Genomic DNA, 26,245 nt, shown 5'->3' on the forward strand with positions numbered 1-26,245 from the left:
ATAATCATAGACAACATCGAAATGAGGCCTTATTTGATTTCGTTTTTATTGGAATACATATTTGCTCGCTATCACAACACTGTCCATCATATGCTTGCGTTGCCTTTTTTGCTGACTGTGCTCTACACTGACACACGGCGTGCACACATACACACATACACACTTTCATCTTCAAGATAACGTCGGTAAATAAGGCAGCCTCGATTGCAGACGGGCATCAGCGTCCCTCTCGGTGACGTCACTGTACGATCCGCGTGCCGTTTGTCACGAGAGCGCAAGCATCTCGTCTCTCCAGCCAAGTGAGTCTCATCATTTAAACGTCAACAACTTCATGAATAACAAATAAACAGAAACTGTTGCTATGAAATCTAGATGCTGTTTACTGACTTTGCTTTCCAACAATATATATTTCCAACACGTATGCGAAAATGTTTATAAAAACTAGCCTATTTATTAAATATAGAACAGTCTCCAGGTAAGCACATAGTTTGCTGATTAATCCAGCTGAGATTATGCCATATAATGTCCTTAAAAGCTTCCAGTGTGTCAGTGTTACATGTCATACAGGATTTTCTCCCAGATAATATGATATATGGAGGATAATATTATGATATATAACCATGTTTATAAAGCTAAGAAATGAGATCCTATTTATTCTAAGTGTTCTCTCAATGCGGCCTTTATATAACATTCTTTGCTTAAAACATTATTTCAAAATAAACAAAGATTCTTTGATTATGGTCCACAAAGCTGTCTGTTACTTTACCCTTTGAAACCAGCAGGATCAGTCACGTGATACGACGTAACCGAGAAGCCGTCCACCCAGAGCAATGCAAAGATTTGATTGGTTTAAAACGGTGAATGGCGACCGCGAATGATTAACATTCATGTCACAACTCTGCAGTTTCATTCAGTCCTTGCTCCCCTCTTGGCTGGCGCTATGCCCGACTTTGCCACTTGAGGGTGCTCACATAAAATCCAGCAGCATACCTTTAATAGTTCAGTGGCTCATCTCACGAGGCACAATGTATATGCGAGAAATGTGGAGATGTGATGTAAAGGAATGATAATCTGATCTGCAGTGGAGAAGAGTGTTTCACACATCTGCACCACAAGATCCCTTCAGAGGTCTGCACATTACTATCAGTGACTCAGTACTTACACAATAAATTAAATACATTCAAATTCGCTTCAGTAATACATTACCCGTTTGTGTCACAACACAAACGTAGTGTTACAGTATGTCATCTTAAGCTATTTGTAATTGTACAGTTTTCCTAGTCAATTAGCAGCAAGAAATCCTGTCGCCCATGAATGAATCAGACTCTAGTCCCTCACCAGTAAACTATGCTCCCCTCATGAACTCTGCCCTCGCGTAAGGTAAAGAGAGACGAGCACTGGAAATAATACATCACAAATTAACAGAGAAAAAAATACTTGATGCTTTCAGATTATACGTGATCAACAGAAAATGACCTACATGCATGTCCTGATTTGGCAGCCCTCCGACCGTGTTTACATGAAGCACATTGTCCTGCTGGCTTGTCTCATCCCCTTCAAGACACAGAAGCTTCATTTCAGGGAATCAATACAGCAAAGAAACATCCATTTATATTGCCTACGAATACGTCAGGGCTTCTAATCAAAAGCTGACCTAAATCTATCCACAGTGCTGCAGTGTAACCACGACCACTTTAGATATTAAACACCATCTGAAAGTCACACGCTTTAAGTGTCGTCTGCGAGTTTGTTTGTTATTTTTAACCATACTTGACTAATCTAAAAGAAAATAATCAATCACAGGTAATATCAGAAGCACAGGTCTATCCATGTGTTGAGAGTATAGTCAAACTAGACAACGAATACCATGACCAGTCTGTTTATCTGACAGGCGTGGACACGGGCATGATAGTACTTCCTCATTTTGTTATGTGGTTGAATGCAGAGTTCTCTTCTATGTAATTTGATTGTCTATGAACTAAATGTCAGAGAGAGAGAGAGAGAGAGGCACCAGACTGTAAGGTAGGACATGTAAAACAAAACGGTAAACAAATAAAGAAGTCTCTCTATATAAATATAAACTCTAGAATTGTCCCATATCTATCGAGTTGGTCTGCGTTTGATCAATGCACAGAAATATAAAATGGCAGTTCTGAACAAATTTCCTCTAATCCCGGGTCAGCTTCGTCATCCCTGCCTTCTAAGTCTTCCCGTGTGGCAGAAGAGGTCAAACTAACCTTGTGTGGGCATCTAAAAGCAGCTATACCAGTCTATAAAACGCGCATAAAAGAGAGAAGGCACAGAAACACAAACCCACTGCAGAGTGGCGTAGACAGACAGCAGCAGTTTCCTTTGTTTTTGGGAGCAGACTGGACGAAGCCAGAGGTCTGCCTGCAACAGACGAGTCTGTGTGCAGAGGTTTTTATATATGCTGTCTCATTTTCACCGTTTGTTTTGAACCTCCGCGTGGACATGACTGAATCGCCCATCGTTCACCTTCTGGTTCTGCTGAGCACGGCCACAGACGTGTCAGCCACCACAGCCGGCATCACATTTAGCAGATGATGAGCCAAGACGAGGTGACTCAGAAGTGTTCTTCACCCCGTTGACAAAACTGGCTTCTTCATTTGAGCCGTGGTGTAATTACCCCGAACCTACACCGAGCACAAAAAGCTGCTGTACTTAAAAGTCCCACGACAGAACAGATCTATGCTGCTTTTCTCCATTTTGTCTTTCAGATCAAACTGAAAAGGGAAGCTACAGGTTCATATGCACCTAGTCTCATTTCATCTTCTTCTTCTGCTGTGTTATTTGATTGGCTGTCTTTGACTGACCAGGTTCTGTCTTGGCCACGGTCATATTTGCTGGCACTTCTTGCCTCTTTCCCTGTTTGAATGGGTCTCCTGTCTTGCTGGTGCTACGTCGGTGGGCAGGGGTTGTTGCTTTCACAGGAATGGGGGCCCTGCCCAGGGCCAGATGGGGGTCTTCTCCAATGTTGACGGTCAGGTTGGTGTACAGCGGCTCAAGCTCTTTGGAAAGCAGCTCATAGGTCAAAGAGTTAAGGCCGTCAGAGCGCCAATTGAGCCTGGTCCTTTTCAAAAGGTCAAACCTAGAATGACAAAAGCCATATTTAAGATTGTGTGAAGGTTTCACCCAGCATAAAGCTTTTCATCTGGCTCTCTGCAAGGAGGCAAAGATGTATATACTGCAAAGTGATTGCTTTTAATGACAAAGACTTTCCATAAAAGTTAATAAAAGGCTGATGACATGGAGAATGAGATAAGACCTAATTACGTTTTAGATACAATCAGTCTGAAGATACAAGCACACGCCCTGAGGGAAAGTAAGCAGAGGACAAACTGTACAAATCACTGAGTCAACAGACAAAAAGCAACAACTATAACAGTAAAAACTCAACATGGGAACAGCTGGAGACAAGAAAAGTTCATGACGTGATCAGGTCGTTTGAATATCTTCCCCTTTTACTGAGGCAGATATTCCATTAGATCAGATGAAGAAAGAGAAGTCTTTACAAATATTTTACATGCCTGTGAGTGTGCCAGTACGTACCTGCGTGGATTTTGCTCATTGCCTCTGTCTCCTTTATGCTTGATCATCTTGTAATGGCCAATGGCCACTGGAGGGCGCACAATCTTCATGCCAGACAGACGCACTCTGGATCAGCAGCACACAACAGTAAGCCAAAAACAGACTCTTAAACATGTGCTGCATAAAACTGCAAAGCTAATCTCACAAAAACTAACTTTACATAAACATCTAGCCCCCTGCGGGCTACATTTAAAGAAGGAAAAATCAGGATTACGAACAGAAGAGGGTGAAAACAAACTGCCATGTCTTATGGGTGGAAGAATATACTGCGCTTCCCTTTTTCTTTTCCATCTGTTGCTTTTGTACCACTCCAGTTATCTAAATCAACCAAAACAGGGTGTAACTAATGCTGCGAATGTTCTCTGCATGATATAATTTGCAAAGATCATGCACAAAAGGCAGTGTTTCCAAAGGTTGTGAAACATTCTTGGATGTGTTGTCCTAATTAAATTTTATTGTTGCACTCAGTTGTTACAGATTGGCAAATGTTGGAAAAGCCACAGAGTGGAAAGAGGGGAGCACAGTAAAGAAATGAGAAGAGTTTGAAAACTCTTAAGCACACAGCCTAGTCCAAGTCTGCAAGCTAGTGCATGTGAACATACCCATTGTGCCCACTGCAAGACATACAAAGAGCAAAGCCACAGCAATGGGAGGAGACATGAAGATGAAAGATGATGTTAGGACATAAAATATAAGTCAAAGCAAAAGAAAACATGCGGTACTGAAGCTGTAAACATGAGAAAATGATGACTGACGAGAGCAAGAGTGAAAAAGTACAAGAAGAGGCAAACTGAAATGGTTATGCATGGAGTTCTGATCCCAGCACGCACAGTTTACAGTTTACATCATGCAGGGTGTCTGCCTCATTTATCCTCTTTACCTGGCAGCAATGTCATCATCCTCCCCGCCCCAACCCCAGTACTGGTTAGGGAAGCCGTTCATCTTCATGTACTGGTCTGGGGTCACCGCAGATACCCCACCAAAATACTGTGAGTATGGCAACCTGGGAGGGTCACAGCACACACAATCTTGAAAATAATGTCTCAGGGCAATGCAAATGTATGAAAGACCAGCCCCACCCTCGTTTATTCTGTGCTTCTACCTGTATCGGAACTTATCCATGGCCACCGACAGGTGTGTGGGAAACTGTTTGTGGCAGGTGTAGGTGTTGTGGTCGTTTTCAGGCAGCAGGTCAACATCATGCAGGAAGATGCAGCTCCAGTCTTCATCTCTGAGTGCCTCCCGCACCCCAACGTTTAACAGCTTGGCTCGATTAAAAGTGCTGTTTCCCCACTGAAACATCAAATGAGGCAGATTAATGTATTTACACATTAATACGTGAAGACTTAAATAAATGCAGCAGTTTTTAGAAATTCTGAACAACAGGGATATTTGAGGTAGCAGAGCACAGGGGAATTTGTTGACACTGATTAATAGCACATCATTTTAAAGATTTGCTTATTACCTGAAGGAAAAAATGAATCTCCAACTACACCACTATGGTTAAATTCAGCTGTAGCATGGGAATGTAATGTTTAATACACAGAAAGTATGACGTCCCATCTACCACGGAAATATCTGAGGTATGATTTGCTTAGATCGAGAGCTGTAACCTAAAAAACAATTCACCTCTATTGCACTGGTCCAGGCAGATAAAGCTAACAAACACATATCTCACAACCATTTTAAATGAAACCACACTATAATAATAATGACTATAATTTGCAATAAAACTAGTTAGAAGTCCTACAAGAGCTGTAAAAACAGCAACATTCAAATGTGTTCACTGGACACTTTTTTAATTAGGTACACCTCCTTTCTTTGATTCTTCAATGCACAGATTCAACAAGGCGCTAAAAACAACATCTTTGTCTGTACTGAAAGGACAGTATCACACAGTTGCTGTAGAGTTATTGGAATAGCTTCCATTCCAGCACAAAACAAAGGTGCTCTACTGAATTGAGACCTGGTGACTGTGGAGGCCATTTGAGCACACTGAACTCAATATCATGTTCAAGAATCTAGATTGAGATTATTATAGCTTTGTCACATGGTGTGTTATCCTATTCGAATCAGCCATGAGAAAATGGGTACACTGCAATTGCAAAAAGGATGGATATGGATAGGTATGGTCAGCAATAATGACCATGACCAATGGGGCAGGGGCACAGCCAAGGGGGGCGGCAAGGCCTTTTCACCCAAAGAGCTGCTGAACTGCTGATTTCTGCTGTTCTCTGTAAACCCCAGAGATGGTTGTGTGTGACAATCCCGATGGATCAGCGGTCTCTCAGACAAGCCCAGCCATGATGCCACGTTTTAAGTCACTGAAATCACCTTTCTTCCCCATTGTGATGCTTAGCTGGGTTGGTTGTCATGACAACGTCTACATGTCTAAACGCATCGAGCTGCTGCACAGTGATTGGTTCATTAGATGTTTACATTTACAAGCAGTTGAACAAGTGCCCCTAATAAAGTGGTATATATTAGATACAGTCAAACCATAGCCCAATACTCCAATATCACAAGACCAATACTTTGTAGCAGCACATACAACACCATTACTGTTACACCCTTAACATCAGCAGGCAAACGTTTTACTCAGTAGCACCTCTGATCCACTAGAACAACAATCCCACTGCATAATGCTTTGCTTTTGCTCATGGAAGGCAAACATGCAGCTGCTGACAATCACGCTGAACAAGACACAGGAGGAATCACTATAAAACAGCTAGCACACTCACTTATACATAACCTGACCTGCTGCACTATGTAGATGCTGTAGTGTATCTGCTGTCTCTGCAAGAAGGGGTGGAGGTGGTAGAGGAGGGCACGGAGGTGGCTCTGGCGGTTTCGGTACGGCACCACTATTGCTGTGTGGTGGCGTGGTTCACAGTCTGGAGGCCGGTAGCGTCCACCTGGCAACACTAATGGGTTTCTTTGTCTGATCTCCTCCAGAGACAGAGGAGACGAAAGATGGACAGACACGGGTCCAACTGGCCAAAGGAAAGGAGACAGAATGTTTCTGGCTTCGTTTCTATCAGCTCAAGAATACAAAGGAAATAGCAACAGTCATTTTGCGTTTCACTGTGTGCTACACTCACAAACATTTATTTGTCACCCTTCTCTCTCTCACCCAGCAATGGAGAAGGGATCTGGCAGTCTCTTAGTGGTGGGCCAGTGGCAGGGGGTCCAGTGCCAGAGTTGCGAGGCGGGGGAGGCGGTACTCCCAGATGACTGAGGTTGGTGTATACATCATGTGGTCGAGAGTAATCAAACTCGGGCTCTGTGGTGTGCACCAGGACAGACACCAGGCCTCTGAAGCCCCCAAGGGAGAAATAGAGCACAAAGGCAAACTGGAAGCCTATCAGCAAGGCTAACGTGCATGGAGAGTCCAGAGAGCGCCCACAGTACGCCATTATTCTAGGGAAACAGAGTGGAGAGATGGGAGGAGATGAGGGGAAGTATTGCAGTTAAGTGAGGTGGGGGTTGTGGAAGAGGTGGAGAATGAGCAAGGAAAGGCAGAAGGAGAGGGAGGGGAAGAAAGGAGCACTAAATGTGGGCTCAGGTGCACTGGAGGTGGGCTTCCATTTTTAGGAATGGGTGGTAGTAGTGGTGAAGCTCAGTCAGCACTGCCATCACCTTCTGACCACAAAGCGTCAGCTGAAAGAAAAAGAACAGCTGTTACCTTATGGTGACCGTTGTTGTTTGTATCATTATTACATTACAACAGTCTAGATGTCAGGCACCTGTTTTTGTACGGGTCTAATTAAAACCTGTCAGGGACCAGTAAAGCCTCGCTCCACTTCTCTCCTTCTCCTCCTCCTGTCATCATCAGGCTCTCTGCGAGGTAAAGAAAAGAACTGAATGCATAACAATGCAGCACCAGTCCTGTCCCAGCTAAAATAGGCCAGGGAATGACAAGCAGCTACAAACAAATGTCATTCATGTTTGCTTCTTTATTTAGAATGGCTTCGTTTCAGCTGACATTTTTCATGATGCACGTATGGAAGCGAGTCTGATCAAACAAATGAACCCAACATCGCAGCCCCTTTAGTCCAAACAGTTAGATGCGACAGCTATCCAAGCGCGAGTGGCTTAATCACTTAATATGATGCTAAGTTTCCCAGGGAGACGACAGTTCATTCAATTAAAAACAAGAAGAAGAATAGGAAGTGGATGAACGCAAAGGCGCCGTGGTTATGACCGGGGACAACCTGCCATGCAGGTGATTAGCCTATGAGCATCCATCTTTAGGCCCATGCAGTGAGCATGTATTGCAGTATTTACATAACTAAAGGGAAAATATGTCAGTGACATGTATGCAGCAGCATTGCTGTGTACGCGACTTCTCCCGTTACCCGCAAAGGCTCTCGTTTACGTCAAAGATTTCTATTCCCAGGTTCGCGCAAGCTTCCCCGCACCCCGATGCACGAGCCGACTCACCAGCACATCCCTGCGACATGTCAAATCCAGCTCCTGGCTTCCTCTGAGAATCGACGGGCCGCTACGGTCGCTACAGCGGCGCGATGGACTATGCGATGCTGTTTTTCTCCTGCTGATGCCGGTCGATCGTCTTTGCCCTCCTCCTAGTCTCTCGTCCAACGCGAAATGTGTCCGTAGCTGCTCCGAAACCGCTGCAGACGTTTTCACACGCAAGATCATCGCCGCATACCCCTCTAGTGTCAACACAAAACACACAGACAAGTGCGCTCTGCCTCATCGGAACACGGAGGAGAGGCGCACCACGGTGACGCGCACAGCGGCACATTTGAAAATTAAAGGAGAGTGTGATTGTGCCAGCAGTGAAGATCTGACCAGTAAATGCTAATAATGATGACGAGAGGTTGACTGTGCCATCATAAGGAAAATTTAAATGTATCCAGTGACTTTATTTCACAGGTTTTTCCCTTCCACCCAGTACTGACTGATTAGGGCGAATTTCCTGCGTCACCGCCCTCTTTTCTCTGTGTGGGTGAGATCATCAGCTCTGAAAGAGCACTGTTATCAGTATATGTTGTGCATGAAACAGTTCTCACCTAGAATACACAGGAATACCACCTTTGTCTGTAGAATCATTTTCTGTCAGGCTGAACTAAAAGACTTCAACTCTCTTTAGCTTCTTTCTGTACAAAGTTCATGATTCATTCATCAAATGTTTTCCATTTTTTGGTATTTCTTCTTTATTTCTCACAGAGCATCAAACCCAGGGCGATCGGTTGTTCTTGCACTTAATGCAGCAGACTAAAAATGTCTTTATTCACATGCAGCAGTAGGTTGTCAGATTACAGAAGAGAGACAGGACGTAAGACATAATATTAAAGTATTTCCACATAGGTCTACAAATGCAAAACAAAACAAAAGGCTAGCCTCGTAGTAAACCTCCAAGCAGAAAAGGCAAAGCAGAAAAAACTGTGCAAAACGATGCAATGACACTACCACTGATTGTAGCACAGAGTGAACACACTACTTTCATTGTTTCAAAGCAAAGCGGACTGTGTGTTGTCTCCATCTTGGGCACATTCCCACTACTGTACTGCTCCCGTATGAAATACTGTATTAAGGTATTGCTCAGATGGTGTAATATGTAGTAATGGCACAGGGTGGTGGTTCAGTCAAATATGTTCAATAGGCACATTTATTTAGCAGAATTTAAACCTGTCACTTGTTGTTGTTGTTGAGTCCACTTGTTGTTATCTTGAACTGAAGTTTTTATTTTAGTGCAACCTTTTTGTCTGTAGATGGTGGGAAAAGCCCAAATTTTGGTTTATAAATACAGTATAATTTAATCACAGAGTGACAAGCCAAATGGCTTCAGACCAGTGAAACAGGGAGGACTTAATGTATTTACCAAATCAACACACAGAAAGTTATAAAAAGCACCTTTTATATATAAAAATCTATAATGCGCTGCCTTTTCTATTTCTTTTCTCATAATCGTAACCAGAATGTTAATATAAGAAGAACGACCTCAATTACAATAAGAACTATTGTGAAAAAATGGAGCGTTTCACAAGTTTTAAGCACTCGGTTTTCCTCAGAATGAAACATTCTTCTCATTTTTGACTTCATCAAACAGAAAAAACTTTCAGAACCTTGAATTCAAAACAAGCAAAATTCACATGCAGAACTGTAAGCCTTTTGCTTTCCACTCCCTTCAAGTTATGGGATTGTATTTTTCACTTCCTCTCTGCCTGTTTCATCAGTTTATTGCCCACCCTCTTCCTCACTTATCCTCTTTACAAAAACAATAATAATAAAATTAATAATCTCAGATATAAATTCACCTCACTCCATATCTCAAGTTTTATTTCATTATTTAAATTATCCGTTCTTCATCCCTTCATCAATCATCCTCCCTCTTTTCCAGCGTCTGCCTGGTTTTTATTTTTTGTAGTTGCCAAACTGAATGGCGAACCGGTCGCTCACGCAGCGAAATGCCGCTGGCTGCACCTCCCAGTAATTGACAGGGTTAGAGAACAGGCTGATGCCATTATAGAATGTCCTCTTCATCCCAAATCCACGAGGACAGAAGTCATTCACACCCACTTGGCTGATGTTGTTGGAATGGAGATAAACCACCTAAAAAAAGCCGCAGTGGCAAAGGAGGGACAGTAGAAGAGAGCACTGTGAGAATCAATACCAAATGGAAATCAAAATTGGTTGCACACATTAGATTCACCTGCAGGTATTTCATATCTGGAAGGCCTTGGGGAACACGAGTGAGGCGGTTGTTGTCCAGATGCAGCTCTCTCAGCATGGTCAGGTAGGAAAGGCTGCCGTTCTCTATGTTGCGGATATGGTTAAACCCAAGGCCCAACCTGGAAAATGCCAGGCGAAAGGAACATTTTAAACAGGCAGAAAATGGGCCAATGCATGGCACATTGCACTCAAATGTTTCATGTATTGTGAGCCGAAATAACAGGATAATTCCAGATTATTATCACTTTAAGAAAGTTATATTAAGCCAGGTGAGGAATAGGGCCACGTCAGCCTGTCTCTACTACTATAAATGCAGCACGATGCCACAGGAGCAGAGGAAGAAAGTCTTTGTTCTCATCTGTGTAGCAACTTAATGGGCTGAAAAATGAAGCATATGTGGCAAAAAATGAGGTACCTGCTGGGGCTATTCGAGGACGGAAAGTGTCTCAATCCCCACAGACGTTCATGTTAAAATGCCCACGCTAACAGCAATAAAAGCATGTTTGCAATGTGGCATAAAAACATAGTTTAACCCTTCATAACATCTTCATGGTGAACGTCTTTTAGCCCACTTCATTGTGATAGTGGCTGATAGTCAGGGCAGTGCTCTGCTGGCACAAGGAGCTTTAGCCAGTCACTGTCTGCCAGTCCTTACCTCCAATATTTAACCTTTACATGCACGAGTGACCTCACCCTCCACTCGTCCATAGGTGGGTCAAAAATGATGCGTGTTAAGATCGTTGTGTTTATACTTTTGTCATTTTGGTTAAAAATAATCATTTGTGTTACATTTTGTACTAAACTTTGTTCCACACAAGATGATGATTTCATGTTTAAACGTTTAGAAAATTAGAATAGAAAAAAATTACACAACAGAACAACGTTGAGATCAATTTGTTTGTGTGAAAGAGAATATATGCACATGTGTCCAGACAATTCCTCTCTCTTTATTGCCTTGTCCTTCACTGTAGTTGTGACAAACCAGCTGTTTCTGGCTGTAATCATTGCACACAGTGCATTTCCACACCGACTGCTGACTTTATGATCTTTGTTATATGGAATATTGTTGTCTTTGGTTGGCCCTGTCTGCTGTTTTCCTGTGGCCGAGTTTTAGCTTTTGGCACCCTACACCTTTGCTTCATTGATTGGAGTTTGCAGTTGGAGGCAACTTCCAGCCGACTTCTCTTATTGCCACACCAGGAAGACCCATCATGCGTTGGTGATACCATTCTTGAATTCAGGGTGCTTAGCTGTGAAGAAGGTGTCGGCATCAAGGGTGGCAATGTCAAGTTGTACCACAGCAGCATGGGCCACCTCTATGTTTTACACTTGCAGGTGCAGAGTGGGTGCCAACCATCTGGTCCATAGCATCTACATCTGCTTTGGTCTTGTTTTAGAATATGAAAAATTGTGGGGTTTTTTCACTTTTCTGGTACCAGCCACCATTTTGTTGTGATACATTGTGCTCAGGGGTACAACAGTCATTCATCTCTTGCTGACTTAGCTGAGCACTGTAAGGCTGCCATTGAATCCAAACTCAGTGCTGTAAACGCCCCAGGAGTCAGTAGCCTTCATCAGAGGAAGGATGTCTGCTTTGTCCTATTGTAGAGTCCCCACAATCGTGTCTCCAGCAGCAAAAGGCACACAGGGGGGAACGTTATCCGTGGTGATGCTGCATCTTGTCTTTCTGAACGGACTGCACAAAAGCTGGTCAGTGGTTTCCCCCAGATTCTTATGAACTTTGGCACAAGCTAGTCGCCTACAGTGGGGATGAATCGCTGCCTGAAGGCTGAATGAAGGCTGTCTGTTAGTTAAATAATCCTTGAGAGGTTGCACTCTTTGTGGTCCAAAAATATATATCGCTGACAGCCCCAGTTGATAAGAAGGGTCCCATGAAATTCCATAGAAAGAAGATGCAAGTCATTTTGTCAAATGTAGGAAAGGTCAGGTAAAAATTTCAATATATAAAACATGTTTTTTTGAGGAACTGGTCAAATATGAAATAATTACAACTTTCCATTACAAAGATACTACAAGACAACAACCTCACCAGGTCGTTTTGAGCCACTTATAAGGGTTAAAGTCGGTGAACAGGACCTCTCCACTGTATTATCTAAAAATGATAACCGCATCGTCCGAGAAAACAACATTACTGCAAAATGTGGATCACAGAAACCAATGGTTGATCTCACAGTGGCTACGTCTATTTGTTTTGTATTTCTTTTATAAGTAGCCTACAGTTTGAACTCCATACAGACTGCATTTGTGCTCTCTGTGATTACTTTTGGTTTCTAGACATTCTAATGCTTTTCCTTTAACACGAGAGAAATCCTGCAGGGGAGACGTATGCAGAAAAGAGATGGAAGAAACTTGGAACAGCCATTAAAAGACATGATGGCTCTTTCTGACAGAAGATATTTTCATATGTTGTCCAAACATGTGCAGCAAATAAATATTCAAATCATCTGACAAAAGTTGTCCTATAATGTTTTTAAACCTTTCATGGTTTTGCCCGTGATGTCTTCACACCACACATGCTGCACGGTGTGGGTCAGCTCCCTGCTACTTTCAGTGGCCTGTCAATGTAATTTGTATTATTACCCCTAAGGGGCACTGCTGACTGGGAATGTGATCAGGGTGCAAGAACTCAGCTGTGCTCAGAAATGAGTCTGGTGTTTGAGTGTGAAGGAGACCTGTAGAGGTTTTTGTAGCGGCTCAGGTCCTCCAGCTCCACAGCCTGGATCTGATTGTGGTCCAGATGAAGCTCATGGAGACTCTGTGGGAGATCTGAAGTGCAGATAACATAGATGTAAGACTTCACTTCAGCGAGACAACAGATTTGTGTCTTGCTGGACATTCCTTTTTTGTCATGTTGACCATTTGCTTTTTATTTAAATATCTAAAAGGGACAGATGCAGAAATCTGAGCATTCAAATGTTTTTGGGGTCTATCACAATGTGCTACAGGGCACATAAAAACACTGCTGTATATATTTACTAAAGAAAACACTCTACTGTAAATCTACCAAATACTAGAATGTTGAAAGATCTCTAGCATTTTAGCCACAAAGCTAAGTTTTTACCTTTTGGGACTCCGGTTAGTTTGGCCTCTGATATACGCAGAAAGTTCAGTTTCAGTCCCTTAAACGCTCCAGGTTCAAATCCACTGTTCTGGATGGGATTTGCTCCCATTTCTGTAAAAAACAAAAAAACATCATAGCATGAAATAAAATACCTTCCCTTTAATCTTTAAAATCCAATGCCAATGCAACGCAGTAGCAAAGCATCACAGAATGTCCTCTAGGATTCTGACCTATGCAGTTCATGTTATTCAGTCCTGCGAACGCTCCAGCTGGGACCTTCCTGATGCGGTTCTCATGGATCCTTATCTCTACCAGAGAGGCAGGCAGGTTTTTGGGGATAGTGGTCAGCAAATTCTTGGAGAAGTAGAGCTTCTGCATGTGCTTCAAAGGAACAAATGCTCTGGGGTGGACTTTGGAAATAAGATTATTCCTCAGAGACAGGCCCTAAAAAGAAGCAACAACCAAAGAGAGACCAAATTCAACACCCATTTGGTCTATGAGCTACCAGGAAGTCAGAAAATGAAAGGGAAAAAAGAAAAATGAAGCACAAAATGTGAAAATCATTATTTATGCCCTCTGCTCCTACTATAAGCGTGTTTCAGCTAGAAGACTCCCCACCTACACTGGCTGAAAGATGGAGACAGATGTAGTTGATGTAAGCAGAACTCAATAGAGATGGTATTGTGTTATTTCATGTCAGGGGTTTCCTAAACTGCCAGACTTAATATTTCTCTTGGTCAGAGCTCCAGAATGTGGGTCAGCAGTAAGCAAAGCCTTATTGCTGAGAGAGCTCGAATACTCCCATTTGGCTTCAGGCTCCAACTTTAATACAATTAAAGCTCTCATAGCGGAGGACGACAGAAAGCAAGGAAATTAACCTTTAAATCCCAGAGAAATGGGGGTCTTAATTATATTTCTCACTACCGAAGCCAACACAAGCTGAGATGACTGAGTTGCAGATCTTCGAGAAATGCTGAGCCGATTCTTAAGAATGTAACTGAACCAAATGCTGATGCCTTTAATGAAAAAAGGAGTAGATAGCAAGCTGCTTAACAGTCCCACAGGTTAAAAAATACATATAAACTCCTTACATATTTTAGTAACCTGAGAATTAATCATTAGAGTTGTAATCATTTCTACAATTGATTGTTGTGAATTCAGGTTGTGTGAGACAGAGGCGGCTGTTTGGCTGTGGGTCCCATTCAGGCAGTGAAAAATGTTAAGTACAGCCGTTCCTTTATTGTGAAGGGGAGTGGGGAACATGTTGTGCAGTGTTTCTGGCTCTTACATATAGGTTAGTAAGGCCTTTGAAGTCGTTCTCTTTAATCTCAGTGATACGGTTGTTCTGCAGGTCCAGGAACTTGGTGTCTCGAGGGATATTCTTTGGCACCTCGGTGAAACCTGAAGACAAAAGCAGTGAAAACACAGAAGGGCATCAACCTCTGGTAAACGCTCCCATGGGTGACTACAAACCAACACCCTATAAGCCAGTTTGTTTTAAACTGGGAACTTCTAAGACTACTTCAACCAGACACCGACTTTGGAAAATAAATAGACAGTGTGTGGTTTAAAGGCCTAAGAATTAACCCAATCACACTCCCACACTGTAGCAAATGAGTACCTTGGTGCTCCTTGTCTATTATTTTAATGAAAGGTGGACATAGACACGACCATGGAGGTCACACACGCACGTCAGCACGCCGTGTATAGCTACCATTATTGGTTTGTTGCTGACAAGGACAAGCATACACACTGTCGCACACAGAAACATAAATTCCCCTCCCACCAGATGGGGACACCAGATGTTTCCCATCTGGTTTCCAATTTGACAGAAGTCACAAAGGATGTGATTTAAATACTATAAAGTCACACATCAAATAGAAAGGAGACTGGCACAGCCCCGACATCTACAGACGAATAAAAGCTGTGTGTGTGTGTTAATGTGTGAGTGGTGGGTAAGTGTTGAATTGAGAAGAAGTCTTTGCATTTTAACCTGATTGTGACTTGAGTGGTCTGTTACAGTCAAGCACTTTCTCTCCTCACAGTATTGTTTTGAACTTCACTCATGAATCATTCGAGACTTCCCAGAATATTTGTGTTCTGTGAATCAATATTATACAAATATCTGTCAGAAGAAAGAGCTGAATGTTTGATTTTTAACACTATTTCATGATGTGAAAACACTGAATGTTTCATCACTGAAGGGCACAGTCTGTTATCTTTGGTTACCAAGCGATAAATTCAAACGGCCTAGAACAGACTGCGACACGTGAACACCAAAGTGGCGTTAGAAAATACACCTTTGCTATTTTGTTTAGGGAGCTCTGGAAAAATGACTCAGCGCACGGATAAACACAGCTACCAGTGATCATTAACAAGACCACATCAAAGAGCCACGTGGACGAGTGTATCAGATGTGGTAGCTTAATCCAGACAGGCCACGGTGGACGAATCCCAACCAGGGACGACCTCATCTGGACCGAGGACATGATGCAACTGGGCATGCTGGTGAGAGAGTGCCAGCTGTCCCACTGGGAGCGAGTTTGCCACCAACCACATCTGACCCACAGAGCTGTCCATCTAGAGGTAATTTTAGATATATGGCTTTGGTTGTGCTGTGCCACACCCTCCATGACACCACATAAGATCCAAGCCTTAGTCGCTCCCTCTGACATTCGGCTCCGACCGCGTCCTCACAGAGAGATCTAGTGCAGATTTTGCCTTTAGAGAGCAAATATACATTCGTGAAAGCTGTGTGGAAAATATCGAGTTTCTATCCTCAGTATATTCTTTAAATCATAAACCACGCTCTGCATTTATGATTTCTTTTTTTGTTTAAACATGCAATAAAGTTATTACAGCTGCTGTGAGACTCTAAGGGTGCAGGATGTTACCAGGATGATTCATGTGGTAGGAAATATTTACCTTGCAGTCAACGCCTGCAGCTTTTGGCAGGCCTCCTGCCAGTTGGAAACCTTCAAATCTGCATGCCAGGCATCAAAACTAACAAACTTGATGGGAATACCTAGGAAAAAGCTTTCACCGAGACCCTGATTAAATGAATCCTTAAACCCTCTAAACCTCAAACCACCGCTCTTCAACCACATCTGCCACAAATCTCAAAGCCTTTACCGCAAACTGACAAAACTAGCACCCTCTAAAACCCCAGTTCAACTCAACACAAATACTCAACATCATGCTGGGATCCACACTGAGAGGAGACAGACGCCAGCACCAAAATACATCTGTTCTAAATAAGCACTTGACATCTCGGAAATTATACGCTTCCACATTTACCCGCTGCTGAAAGACCAGGGACAGTAAGTATATAGAGGTTGTAAAATGATGATTCGACAAAACCATTATGTCTAAACCAAGGCGTCTTATTAGAGTTATATAGCTAGTATAATGTGAAAAATCTTTACATCCATAATTAAGACATAACTCAGTTTCTTTTAGTCTCTTTTAAAATGTCTGCAGTGACTAAATTGTACTGGATGCTTTTATGGAAACGACTTAACTCACAGACAGACAGTAAAAACATAATGCAAACTTTGGCACAGTTCTGCTTTTATTTTTATCTACTGGAAAAGCAAAAATATATTTTTAAACAAACCGCTAATACTAGCTCAACGTGGTTTATTCCTCATAGTGAATATAACTGCAAATAATCCTCACGAGGTGTTAAAATCATAAAAGAAAAACTCAATATTTAATTTAATTTCCTTCAATAAAGTTTTATTGAATTGAATTGTTAACATCTTGTTAAATGGTTTAATTCTCAAGCTTCCACCTCATTGTCTTTCACATCACCTAGCTAGCTAGCGAGCTAGCGAACTAACAAGGTGCATACAGCACTTAGCTGCTTATTTATGCTGTTTATTTGCCATTTTAGAGAATTTTAAATGTCTTTGGCCATATTTTAGAACTACTAGGAATTGAGACTTTTACTTCTTTACCTTCTAATAACTGCCTATTAATAACATACAGAAGTTGTACATTAATATGTCAAGATAGAAATACATTCTCACCTTTTCAGTACTTAATACTTATAAGGTTTTTTAATCTAAACCAGCAAAAACTAACAATTGTTAGAAGTGTCTAAATAGGCTTTCTAACTCTGAACATGTTTTCTATCTAAAGTGAAGTTCTACTCATATTTCCCCAGCAGTTTGATCTTCATGCTCGTGTGTGACTGTCTCCGAAGTACAAAGACAGTCACACAAGGTCACTCGTTCAAAGCTGGCTGCTTTTCACACACATGCATTTCCACACAAAATATGCAGATCTTTTATTTCCAAGAACTGAAAAAGCTCTTTCCTTAGACCATTTGGTTATCTGCATTTCCATAATAGTTTCCAAGAATAAGACTGCTTAAGTATAAAAAGAAACTCAACAGCTGTTTTTACACATCTTTTTAGCAAGTGACTATATCTCGCACTACTCCTCTTCAGCCCAGTTGGTTACAACAACGCAGAAGATTAAATAAGCGTAATGAGGTGACCAAGATGAAAAATTAAGCAATGTGGAAGTGCCAAAAACTGTGAGCCCATCAGAGCCGAAATAAACATGCTTATGTTTAAACGTTGTTATATTGTTCTTGGTATCTATAGCTACAATTTCCTGCTTGGCAACTATGAAGTGGATGATTTCTGTTTTTTACACCTTCTTATGAAGTCAGCATCCCAACTTCACATCACAGTGAATTACGAATGCATTTTGTTTCACAAAGCTTTAACTGACAAATTTCCAGGTTTGCCCTCTTGTCTGAATATTGTCATGTCTGGCTTCAACAAACCAACATGGCAATCCCCAAAATGACAAGTGTGCAACTTGCAATCTGCAAACCAAAAGTGTGACTCACTGTCACCACTCCATCTATTTTACAGTCTTTTTTTAGAGGCACTTCACCAACAGTGAGCATACGAGAGACTGAGGTAGTATTGTTTGAATAGTAATGTTAGTTGTAGCAAAATTAGTGTCAAATTGTCCAAATTGCTGCAACTACATCAGACAGAAATATTCCCTGGAACTAAATTTAGCTACTGCCTCCAGAAGGGGCCCAGGGTCACTAGTCTGTAGGGAAGTAAAACATGAATTTAACTCTAATTATTCTATTAAAGGGGTTTTGTATTATGTGTGTGTTAAATTTTTTTCAGCTGTTGCATTAAACCTTGAAAATACACATTCTGTAACAGAAGAACAAAATTGGGAAAAATAGAACTTTATCTTTTAGACTGGACCACATCTGAGTGGTCCACATCACGGACCACATCTGAGATCCAAAACTTGATGAATAGTTTCAGAATCTTTTTGTTGTATAAGAAAAACATACACTTCTTATTTACAAAGAGCAGTTGGCCTAATTAGGATGCTTTTAAGCAATAATTCCTAGTCCCAGTAACTTGCCTAGTGTTCATGAAATATGTGGTCATTTGTGCTTTTTTTCATATAGAAAAAGGCATAAATAAGTGTTTTATATTGGTTAATAAAGAACAAATGCAAAGAGCAAGTAGTTAGACGTTAAGTTGACATTAATACTAGATGTTACCAAGCATATGTGCAAAAACATTCACAAGACTCATTTACAAAGTTCCCTTTTTTGCCCACCGTAGGGTGGCTGTGGCTCAGGAGGTAGAGCGGGTCTCCTACATATCAGAAGTTAGCTGTTCGATTCCCTTCAGTGTGCATCTTGAAGTGCCCTTGGGCAAAATACTGAACCCTGAGTTTCCCTCAGTTCCCTGGAATGTGTAGATCAATATTAGACAGAAGTGCCGAGGCATAGATAAAAGTGAGTGTATGAATGCATGTTTTGGGGTAAATGAGGCCAAAAGTGAGCAGAAAGTGTTTCGAGTCAGTCTGAGGATAAAAACGTGTCGTGTAAGTATCAGTTATTTTTTAATTTTCTCTGCCGACCTCTAATTCTCTGACTTTATCACTTTTTTCTTTTATTCTCGGTTACTCCTGACATCTTTTGATATAATCTTTACTCTGTTCTGCTCACACAGTGTCTCCTCCTCTCCCACCCAGTAGCTTCCCTCAAAGTCTGGAACACCAAATCCCTCAAAGACATGCCTTTCCCTGTCAAAATATACCACCATTATCCCAGTGGAGAAATCCCCTCCCTCCCACTCTAAAGAAGGGCTCATAAATGTTATGCAAGGTTTGGACCAGTAAGACAACTATTTTGTTTCCCTTTCTGAACTTCCTGCCACACTCACACACTGTGAAATGAAGACAAAGCTTTACACAAATACATACTGATGCTCTATTTCCTTCCCACACACTCACTAACCGAGATCAGAACACTGGACGACCCTGAGATGGCACTGGCAGCCAAAGGGGCATGTGGGTATTTCGTGAGGGAACAGATCGTCAGCTGAACCCTCTTCAGGATCCCTCATCATTTCCATGGTCATCTCGGCGTCCATGCTGTCCAGGGCAAAATCCCAGAAGCCTTTCTGCTCAAAGGGCAAGGCAGAGGAAGGGGAGGGCAGCTGGACCGCGCATAGCAACAGCAGAAAGGAGCAATGTGGCAACATTTTTAATTGAAGCACCTGAAAAGACACAAAGGAACGAGAGTAGCCTTAGCGTTAATGCAACAAAGTAGAAATTTCATCCAGTGTAGAGACATTTTGTGTGTGTGTGTGTGTGTGTGTGTGTGTGTGTGTGTGTGTGTGTGTGTGTGTGTGTGTGAACAGGAATATGCACATCTAAGTGTTTCTGAAGTAAGCATGCAGGAGAAAGGAAAACTGCATGGGCAGGGCTGGATACCTGTTCTGTCACAGACAGCACATACTCGCTGGTGTATTTCATTTCACTCTAAAATAGCATGAAATGCTCTGCTCATTCATAATTACAGCCCTACTCTTTATTGCACACCTAGAAGGACGAGTGAAACTAAGGCTATGGAGGGCAAATGCACCGAGTCCCCTCCAGCACTTGCCAGCATTTGACTCTGGGAAGAAAAGTGACTTCAACCGCACCATGTCACTGTCTGCCTCGTGCACACCACAGGTCTCATAAGAGTAAGTCTCTTCTAACTAGCCAATCAGATAGCGCGAGGGACATCACCTACAGTAAATTGTGGAAAAGTTTATTCCTGCAAATGAGCATTGCAACAAAGCCACCATTCATTTACAGGAGAAAGTGGGTGTGCAAGGGCAAATGTGTGCATACAGGTTTGCATGGTTTCTCAGGAAACAGACGCCATGATGTCATAGTATGCGCGTGCACACGCACACACACTGCTTACATGTCATCAGACATGTAAGCAGTGTGTGTGCGTGTGCATTTTTGTTTGCCTACTTTACACAGGGTGCACTGACCTAACTAACACTTCAGCACAGTCATTCCTCCCCCTAAAAAGTCATTACTAGAAAAAAAAAGAGCGAGACTGTTAGCAGGTCACTTGAGCCGTGCAGCATACAGAGTCGTAAACATGACCCTAGAGGCTAATCCTATGAAGTGACCTTTTAAGCTCTCATTTTTTCGTGTTAATTCCTCCTCTGATCTCCAGCTCCGTAATCCTGCATAAGACTGAAAAGATGGTTAGTATGCAAATGGGCCTTGATAAACACAAGAGTTTTGTAGCAACATGATCTGTTTTTCACTGGAAACAAGAAGATGAAATGACTCAACTCCCAATATTATCAGAACTAAGGGGAGTACAAGGGGGAGCCGAGGGCGGAGCTAACAGATGGAAGCAAGTGAGCGTGTCTTTAGAGCATTCGAGCCTCTCGTGAGTAAATATTGAGTTGTGAGCTCTTATTTAAGAAAATAATGTATTAATTCTCTGACCACTGCAATTGCAAATGGAATTTTCTCTACTCAAAGAAATAATGGTATTATTTAAGGAAAGAAGAAAGACGTGGATGTGGACCTGGCCAGGAAGCACAAATATCTGGCCCCTGTAGTTTGCTCCCTGCAATAAAAATAGCTGCCAAATTATACCAGAAAAGAAAAAGCACCACTGGCCTTGGCTTGGTCAGAAGAATGCAGCCAAAAGGACACAGCTAGGGCATATAGTCAGCATCACACAATGACACGCAGCACACAAAAGAGCTGGAAGATATACAGAAGACACCACTAGACCTATTTATACACCTACAATTTCTGCAGTTTGTCCCTTTGCAACATTATGGGAGGTATAAGAAGTATACGTTGTAAATCCACAAAAAGTGTCACCCATGATCTAATTTGTGGAGCCTTTTTCTCTCAGTCAGACCAAAGAATTGAAGCGATGTGACAGACGATTTGCAGACAGAGGTGCTGAGCATCAAAGAGAAGAAAAAAAGGGAGACAGGAACAAGTCCGATACGGTTTATTATCACCCAGGAATTACATACAAGGCTACTATAAACACGTCATGAAGATAAGCCTTTACTATGTCCCACAATTAAGGAGTCGGTAATACCCACTTTTATCCAACCCTGGTGTTTGTACATATGAATTTCTTTCCCTCCAGCTGTGAGCTGTGAAACATCCGGGCTGAGACGGAAACAAACCAAAGCCTTCAGCCTTAATTGTTGTTGCCTTGGCTCTTCATCTCGCCTCCCATCCAAAGGGCGAGTGGTTTAATGGATGGATGGCTGGCTATTCCTGTCTCACTTTACTGTCTGCAGTGTGTGTGTGTAGCTGGAGGGAGTGCAGACGACACAAAAAAGGAAAAAGGAAAGAGCAGAACGATAATTATGAGACAGACAGAGAGAAGAAAGAAAAAGTGGGAGTTGTGTGTAAGCAGAAGGTTGTGGGCAACAAGGGAGCCGAAGGATCACAGGAACAAAAGGACTTTCCAAGTCGTAGCATCTCTCCTGCACTACTTGGCAAAAATTAAGTGAACACTCAGTCGATATCTTTGCCTTTTGGACTTTGCATCTATTTTTAGTGCTTTTAACTAAAACACTGAGCCTGAATTGACAGAAACTGCACCTGAATTTGCAGCTGCAACCAGGCTAATGTTTTTCGTTTGGGAAGAAATCCCCTTTAAATCTATGCGTATCCACATGCTTTTGAGAATACAGCGCTGCTACTGATCCCTCGGGCTCGGTGCTGAAACAGCACAAGCACAAACATCCCTCTACCTTCAAAAAAAAGTGAACAGACCAAAGACGGAAAATTAAGGAATTTCCCTGCAAGCTTAAAGATGCCTCACTCTCAGTTTGTCAGTCACGCCCACATACTCACACTTAATATGTCTGTGTAAACAACCACATGTGGTTGAAGCTGTCATAACAGGCAGGCGAAAACAGAAACTTCCAATTCTTCACTGTTGAATTCAAATGTGAAAATTGGACAAGAGGGAGAGGCAAGAGACGTAGATTCTGAGACAGAGCACAGTAAAGTCTGCTTTCGGCTGCTCCTTTATTCACATGGTGGGTATCTCTCCATGTTTCATTTGGCTGTTTTTTATGCCGGATGTTCTTCCTGACGCAACCCCAAAAGGATGTGAGGTTGCATCAGGACGTAGTTCTGGTAAAAAGCATCCATCAAGTCCTGGGTTATTCATCGCGCCTCACATCACTGCACTGTGTTACAGCCAGAGTTCATAAAAATGATAGCATTTGCCTTTTTCAAGCTAAACATACATATGTTTAAACTCAGTGCTCTCTGAGATGCCAGTAATGTCACTCTGTTCTGCAGATGAAAGAGAGGAAACATTCATCTTTTTCCTACTTTGACCCCTACAAGAGATGAGGTCTCACCCTGTGACATCGCTGTACAGTGAACCTGACGTAAAACGCACCTCGTTTTCATCCTCTGGAACAGTTCAGCTCTGCTTTGAGTTGAGTTGGCAGAATTAAGGTGGGGCAGAGAGCTCAGCAAGTGCCAGCTGGCTCTGCAACACCACTGTATTGGCAGCCGCCACGTCAACGCTTGGTGCCGATTAAGATCACACGGTGGCTCCAAGTGATCACAGTGCTGACTGTGCTGAAACGATCTGACATGGCTTAACATGGCGTTGCAGAGAATAAATAGAAATCTGGTCACTGAGTGAGAACGTTTTTTCCCCTTGACTTGGACAGAAGCTGCAGTAAACTCGGACACACGTCACCTGCTTTAATAACCTTGTGTCAGAGTTTATTAACTCACGAATACATGACATATGATCTTGCAAGCAGCGTGGGTAACACTGTACACCTGTTTCACATTTTTACACAAGTGTAAACCTACCACAATGTTTGCAAGTAGGATGTCAAACAAACACAAAGACTCTGACACACTCACACGCGTCCCCAATTCATGCACTCTTCAGACAGGCAGGCTGTTAGGCGGGTCTGGTACAAGCATTCGGGTGGAGTTAACTGCCCCAGCGGCTGTAATTTGGTGACTGCCGTCCCTAAAAAAAGGAACTGTTTGGCAGCTCCTCTGATGCCACCAAGCTTGGATGTGGTGGTGAGCAGCTCAGTGCTGCAGAGATGAGGCTTAACCAAATGCACAGCAGTGAGCAGAGCAAAGCTAAAAAGCAAAAAAAGAGCCTAATCAGTCAGCTGGAGAGGAGCGTAGGACCTGAGGATCCACGCCTGTGGGCAGATGAGCCTCAGAGCATGTGGACTATTCCAAAACTTGGGCCAGTTATAAGTGTGGTATGAAGAGAGACTATAAACAATGGTTGCTTTATGACAACCCAAAATGGAACAATTGGCATATTTTATTGTCAAAACATGGCCAAAAAAAGCACAACTTCTAACTGGAGAAAAGAAATGATAACTACCATCTGCAGAGAGAATGTGTAGCTGCATGGGACTGAGTATGCATTTAGGCAAGTGTATGATAGAAAAAATAAATGTAGGCAGCTTCAGGTTGTCTTGGAGATGACCAAAGGTGCACCATAATAAGTGCCCAGGCAGGCAGGTGGACGGATAGACAGAGAGATAGTGAGAATCACAGGACAGACAGAGCAGCAGGTGTAGAGCGGCAATAGGAAAGCAGCCTGTTTGTTCCTGAATCTGTTTGTTCCTGAAGCTTCAGACCATCATTTTGACGGGCTGAAGTCAGACTAACACAGTTTCCCTGTCTTTAAGGAGACAGTTCAGTGTCTCATACAGGGGAGTTAACCACTGGACATATAATGATCATTACAAGACAGAACTGGGTCACTGAGGGAGGAAAAAGGTTGTTCTTCAAAGAGCTTCATATTTTGTCTGCATAATATTATGTTAAAAAACAAAATACAGCTAAGAGGAGAGCGAGCTATAATAATCTTTTTGCCAAAGAAAGTACCTCCACACACAGTGTGTCGGCCTACCCAGAGCTGAATTTGAGGGTAAAGCAGGTCTGTATACAAGAAGGACTCGAAAGGCTGTTTCACTATAATTATTCTCCCAAAATGAGGATGCATGGATGGACCTAAAAGACCTGCTCTACACGATGTTACATTTAGAGCCTGATGATAGAATAAGAGCCCACTTATTTAGAGAACCAACTAAGTGGAAAGAGGTTTGCTTAATTATCTTCTTACCTTTAGAAGATTAGAGCTTGAATGAGCTTTGGAGATTCATTGCGCCATCTTGTGGGCGCCTGGGGTAAGAGCTAAAACTACAGGTCAACGCTATGGACCACAAGATGCAACAGGTTGAATCTCAAAGCCATCAAATACACATATTCATAATCAGATATTTGCAGGGAAATAAATGAATGATTAAAATGATTTCTATTCATTTCTATCAGTGTACTGTGTTTTCAGCTATAAATATAAACGCTGGCAGCTCCATCAAAACTTAAAAAATATTTGGGAAACTTTTTGTTAAAAAAAAAAGAAAAAAGAAAGAAAAAAGCGGAGGCAACTATCTCATTTGAAGTAATACACATTTATACTAAAGTTGCTTCCGAGTCAGCTGCCAAGTTAAAAAGTACATATATTAAAATAACCCAACTCCCCTACCTTTGGGAAAGAAATAAGATTTTTATTCCAAGTTCCAAAAAGTAGGTTGACGATTGCTTTTCTCCCTCTGTGCGTCAGTTTATCTTGGAGATGATAAAATATCCTATATTTTCATCACATTTAGGGATTATCGCGGTGTTTCCCTATGATCCGCTGACATCCAGCCGCAGCTCCGTGTGCAACTGCGTTCCGCGTCAGGCCACCGTGTGCGCGCCTTCCAGTCCAAGTCGAGGAAATGACTGCGTTCCGAGGGAGTTGAGCCCATAAAGTTAACAAGCCAGGCTCTGAGCTTCGGAGAAGAAGGAGGAGGAAGAGGAGGGAGTAGGTCTACTTCCTTGCTGTATTTCAGCAGCCTGCCAGTAACGGCTGAAAGTAGCAGAGCTGTGATATTACAAGCAATCGTTTCTGCAGTGAAACCGCAGCAGATAACATCCACAACTTTGAATAATTAGGGGTCTTTTTATTTACGGCCAGTTCTGTGGAAAGGTCTTGAGCCAACCCTTATTTCTTTATATTTTGCATCCAAGGAGGCAGTTTCTTGTATTTCTTTCAAGTGGCTTTGAGTAATATTTCTGCAGTTTCTCTACAAGACGTCCTAAGTGCATTTAAGTTCATTGGCGGATTTTTCACAAATTTTTAGTTAAGTTCTTGAAACTGACCATTATCAGAGGAATTGTTTTTGTTTGTTAGGCCACTTAACACCGACCTATAAATTATTTAAGCATATAAATGCACCTAACGTAAAGGATGAACCAGTTCGGTGCCTATAAAGAGCTAACATATCCTTTATCTTCTGACATTTTGTTATTAGCAGCCCGCTGCAGAACACATTTGTTTCATCTGTTTCCATTTCTTTAGTTGAATCTATGTCGATAACACAGACCAACAAGGTGGTTTTCAAAGTGCTATTAGCCAAGAACTTGGCATATCTTAGTGTGGTGCAGTGTGTTCTTAAAAATGATGAAACTACA

General features: G+C 42.2%; 2 protein-coding genes across 2 annotated transcripts; both read right to left on the reverse strand.

Moving 5' to 3' along the window:
• Positions 1-22: 22 nt before the first annotated feature.
• On the reverse strand, positions 23-8,546 carry b4galt3 (UDP-Gal:betaGlcNAc beta 1,4- galactosyltransferase, polypeptide 3). The gene is made up of 8 exons (XM_082518788.1): positions 8,053-8,546; positions 7,356-7,449; positions 6,743-7,269; positions 6,367-6,602; positions 4,712-4,902; positions 4,490-4,612; positions 3,571-3,675; positions 23-3,109 (listed from the first exon to the last, which is right to left on the reverse strand). Exons 3-8 carry the CDS (start codon positions 7,023-7,025, stop codon positions 2,782-2,784), a joined length of 1,266 nt encoding a protein of 421 aa, XP_082374914.1. The 5' UTR covers positions 7,026-7,269; positions 7,356-7,449; positions 8,053-8,546; the 3' UTR covers positions 23-2,781.
• A 218-nt stretch (positions 8,547-8,764) lies between these two features.
• bgnb (biglycan b) lies at positions 8,765-25,537 on the reverse strand. The gene is made up of 8 exons (XM_082518789.1): positions 25,275-25,537; positions 19,686-19,947; positions 14,679-14,791; positions 13,621-13,834; positions 13,391-13,501; positions 13,002-13,095; positions 10,289-10,427; positions 8,765-10,188 (listed from the first exon to the last, which is right to left on the reverse strand). The coding sequence occupies exons 2-8, from the start codon at positions 19,930-19,932 to the stop codon at positions 9,991-9,993; spliced, it is 1,116 nt and encodes a 371-aa protein (XP_082374915.1). The 5' UTR covers positions 19,933-19,947; positions 25,275-25,537; the 3' UTR covers positions 8,765-9,990.
• Positions 25,538-26,245: the final 708 nt, after the last annotated feature.

Source organism: Aulonocara stuartgranti (assembly GCF_965226115.1).
Source record: "Aulonocara stuartgranti genome assembly, chromosome: 20".
Taxonomy (NCBI): domain Eukaryota; kingdom Metazoa; phylum Chordata; class Actinopteri; order Cichliformes; family Cichlidae; genus Aulonocara; species Aulonocara stuartgranti.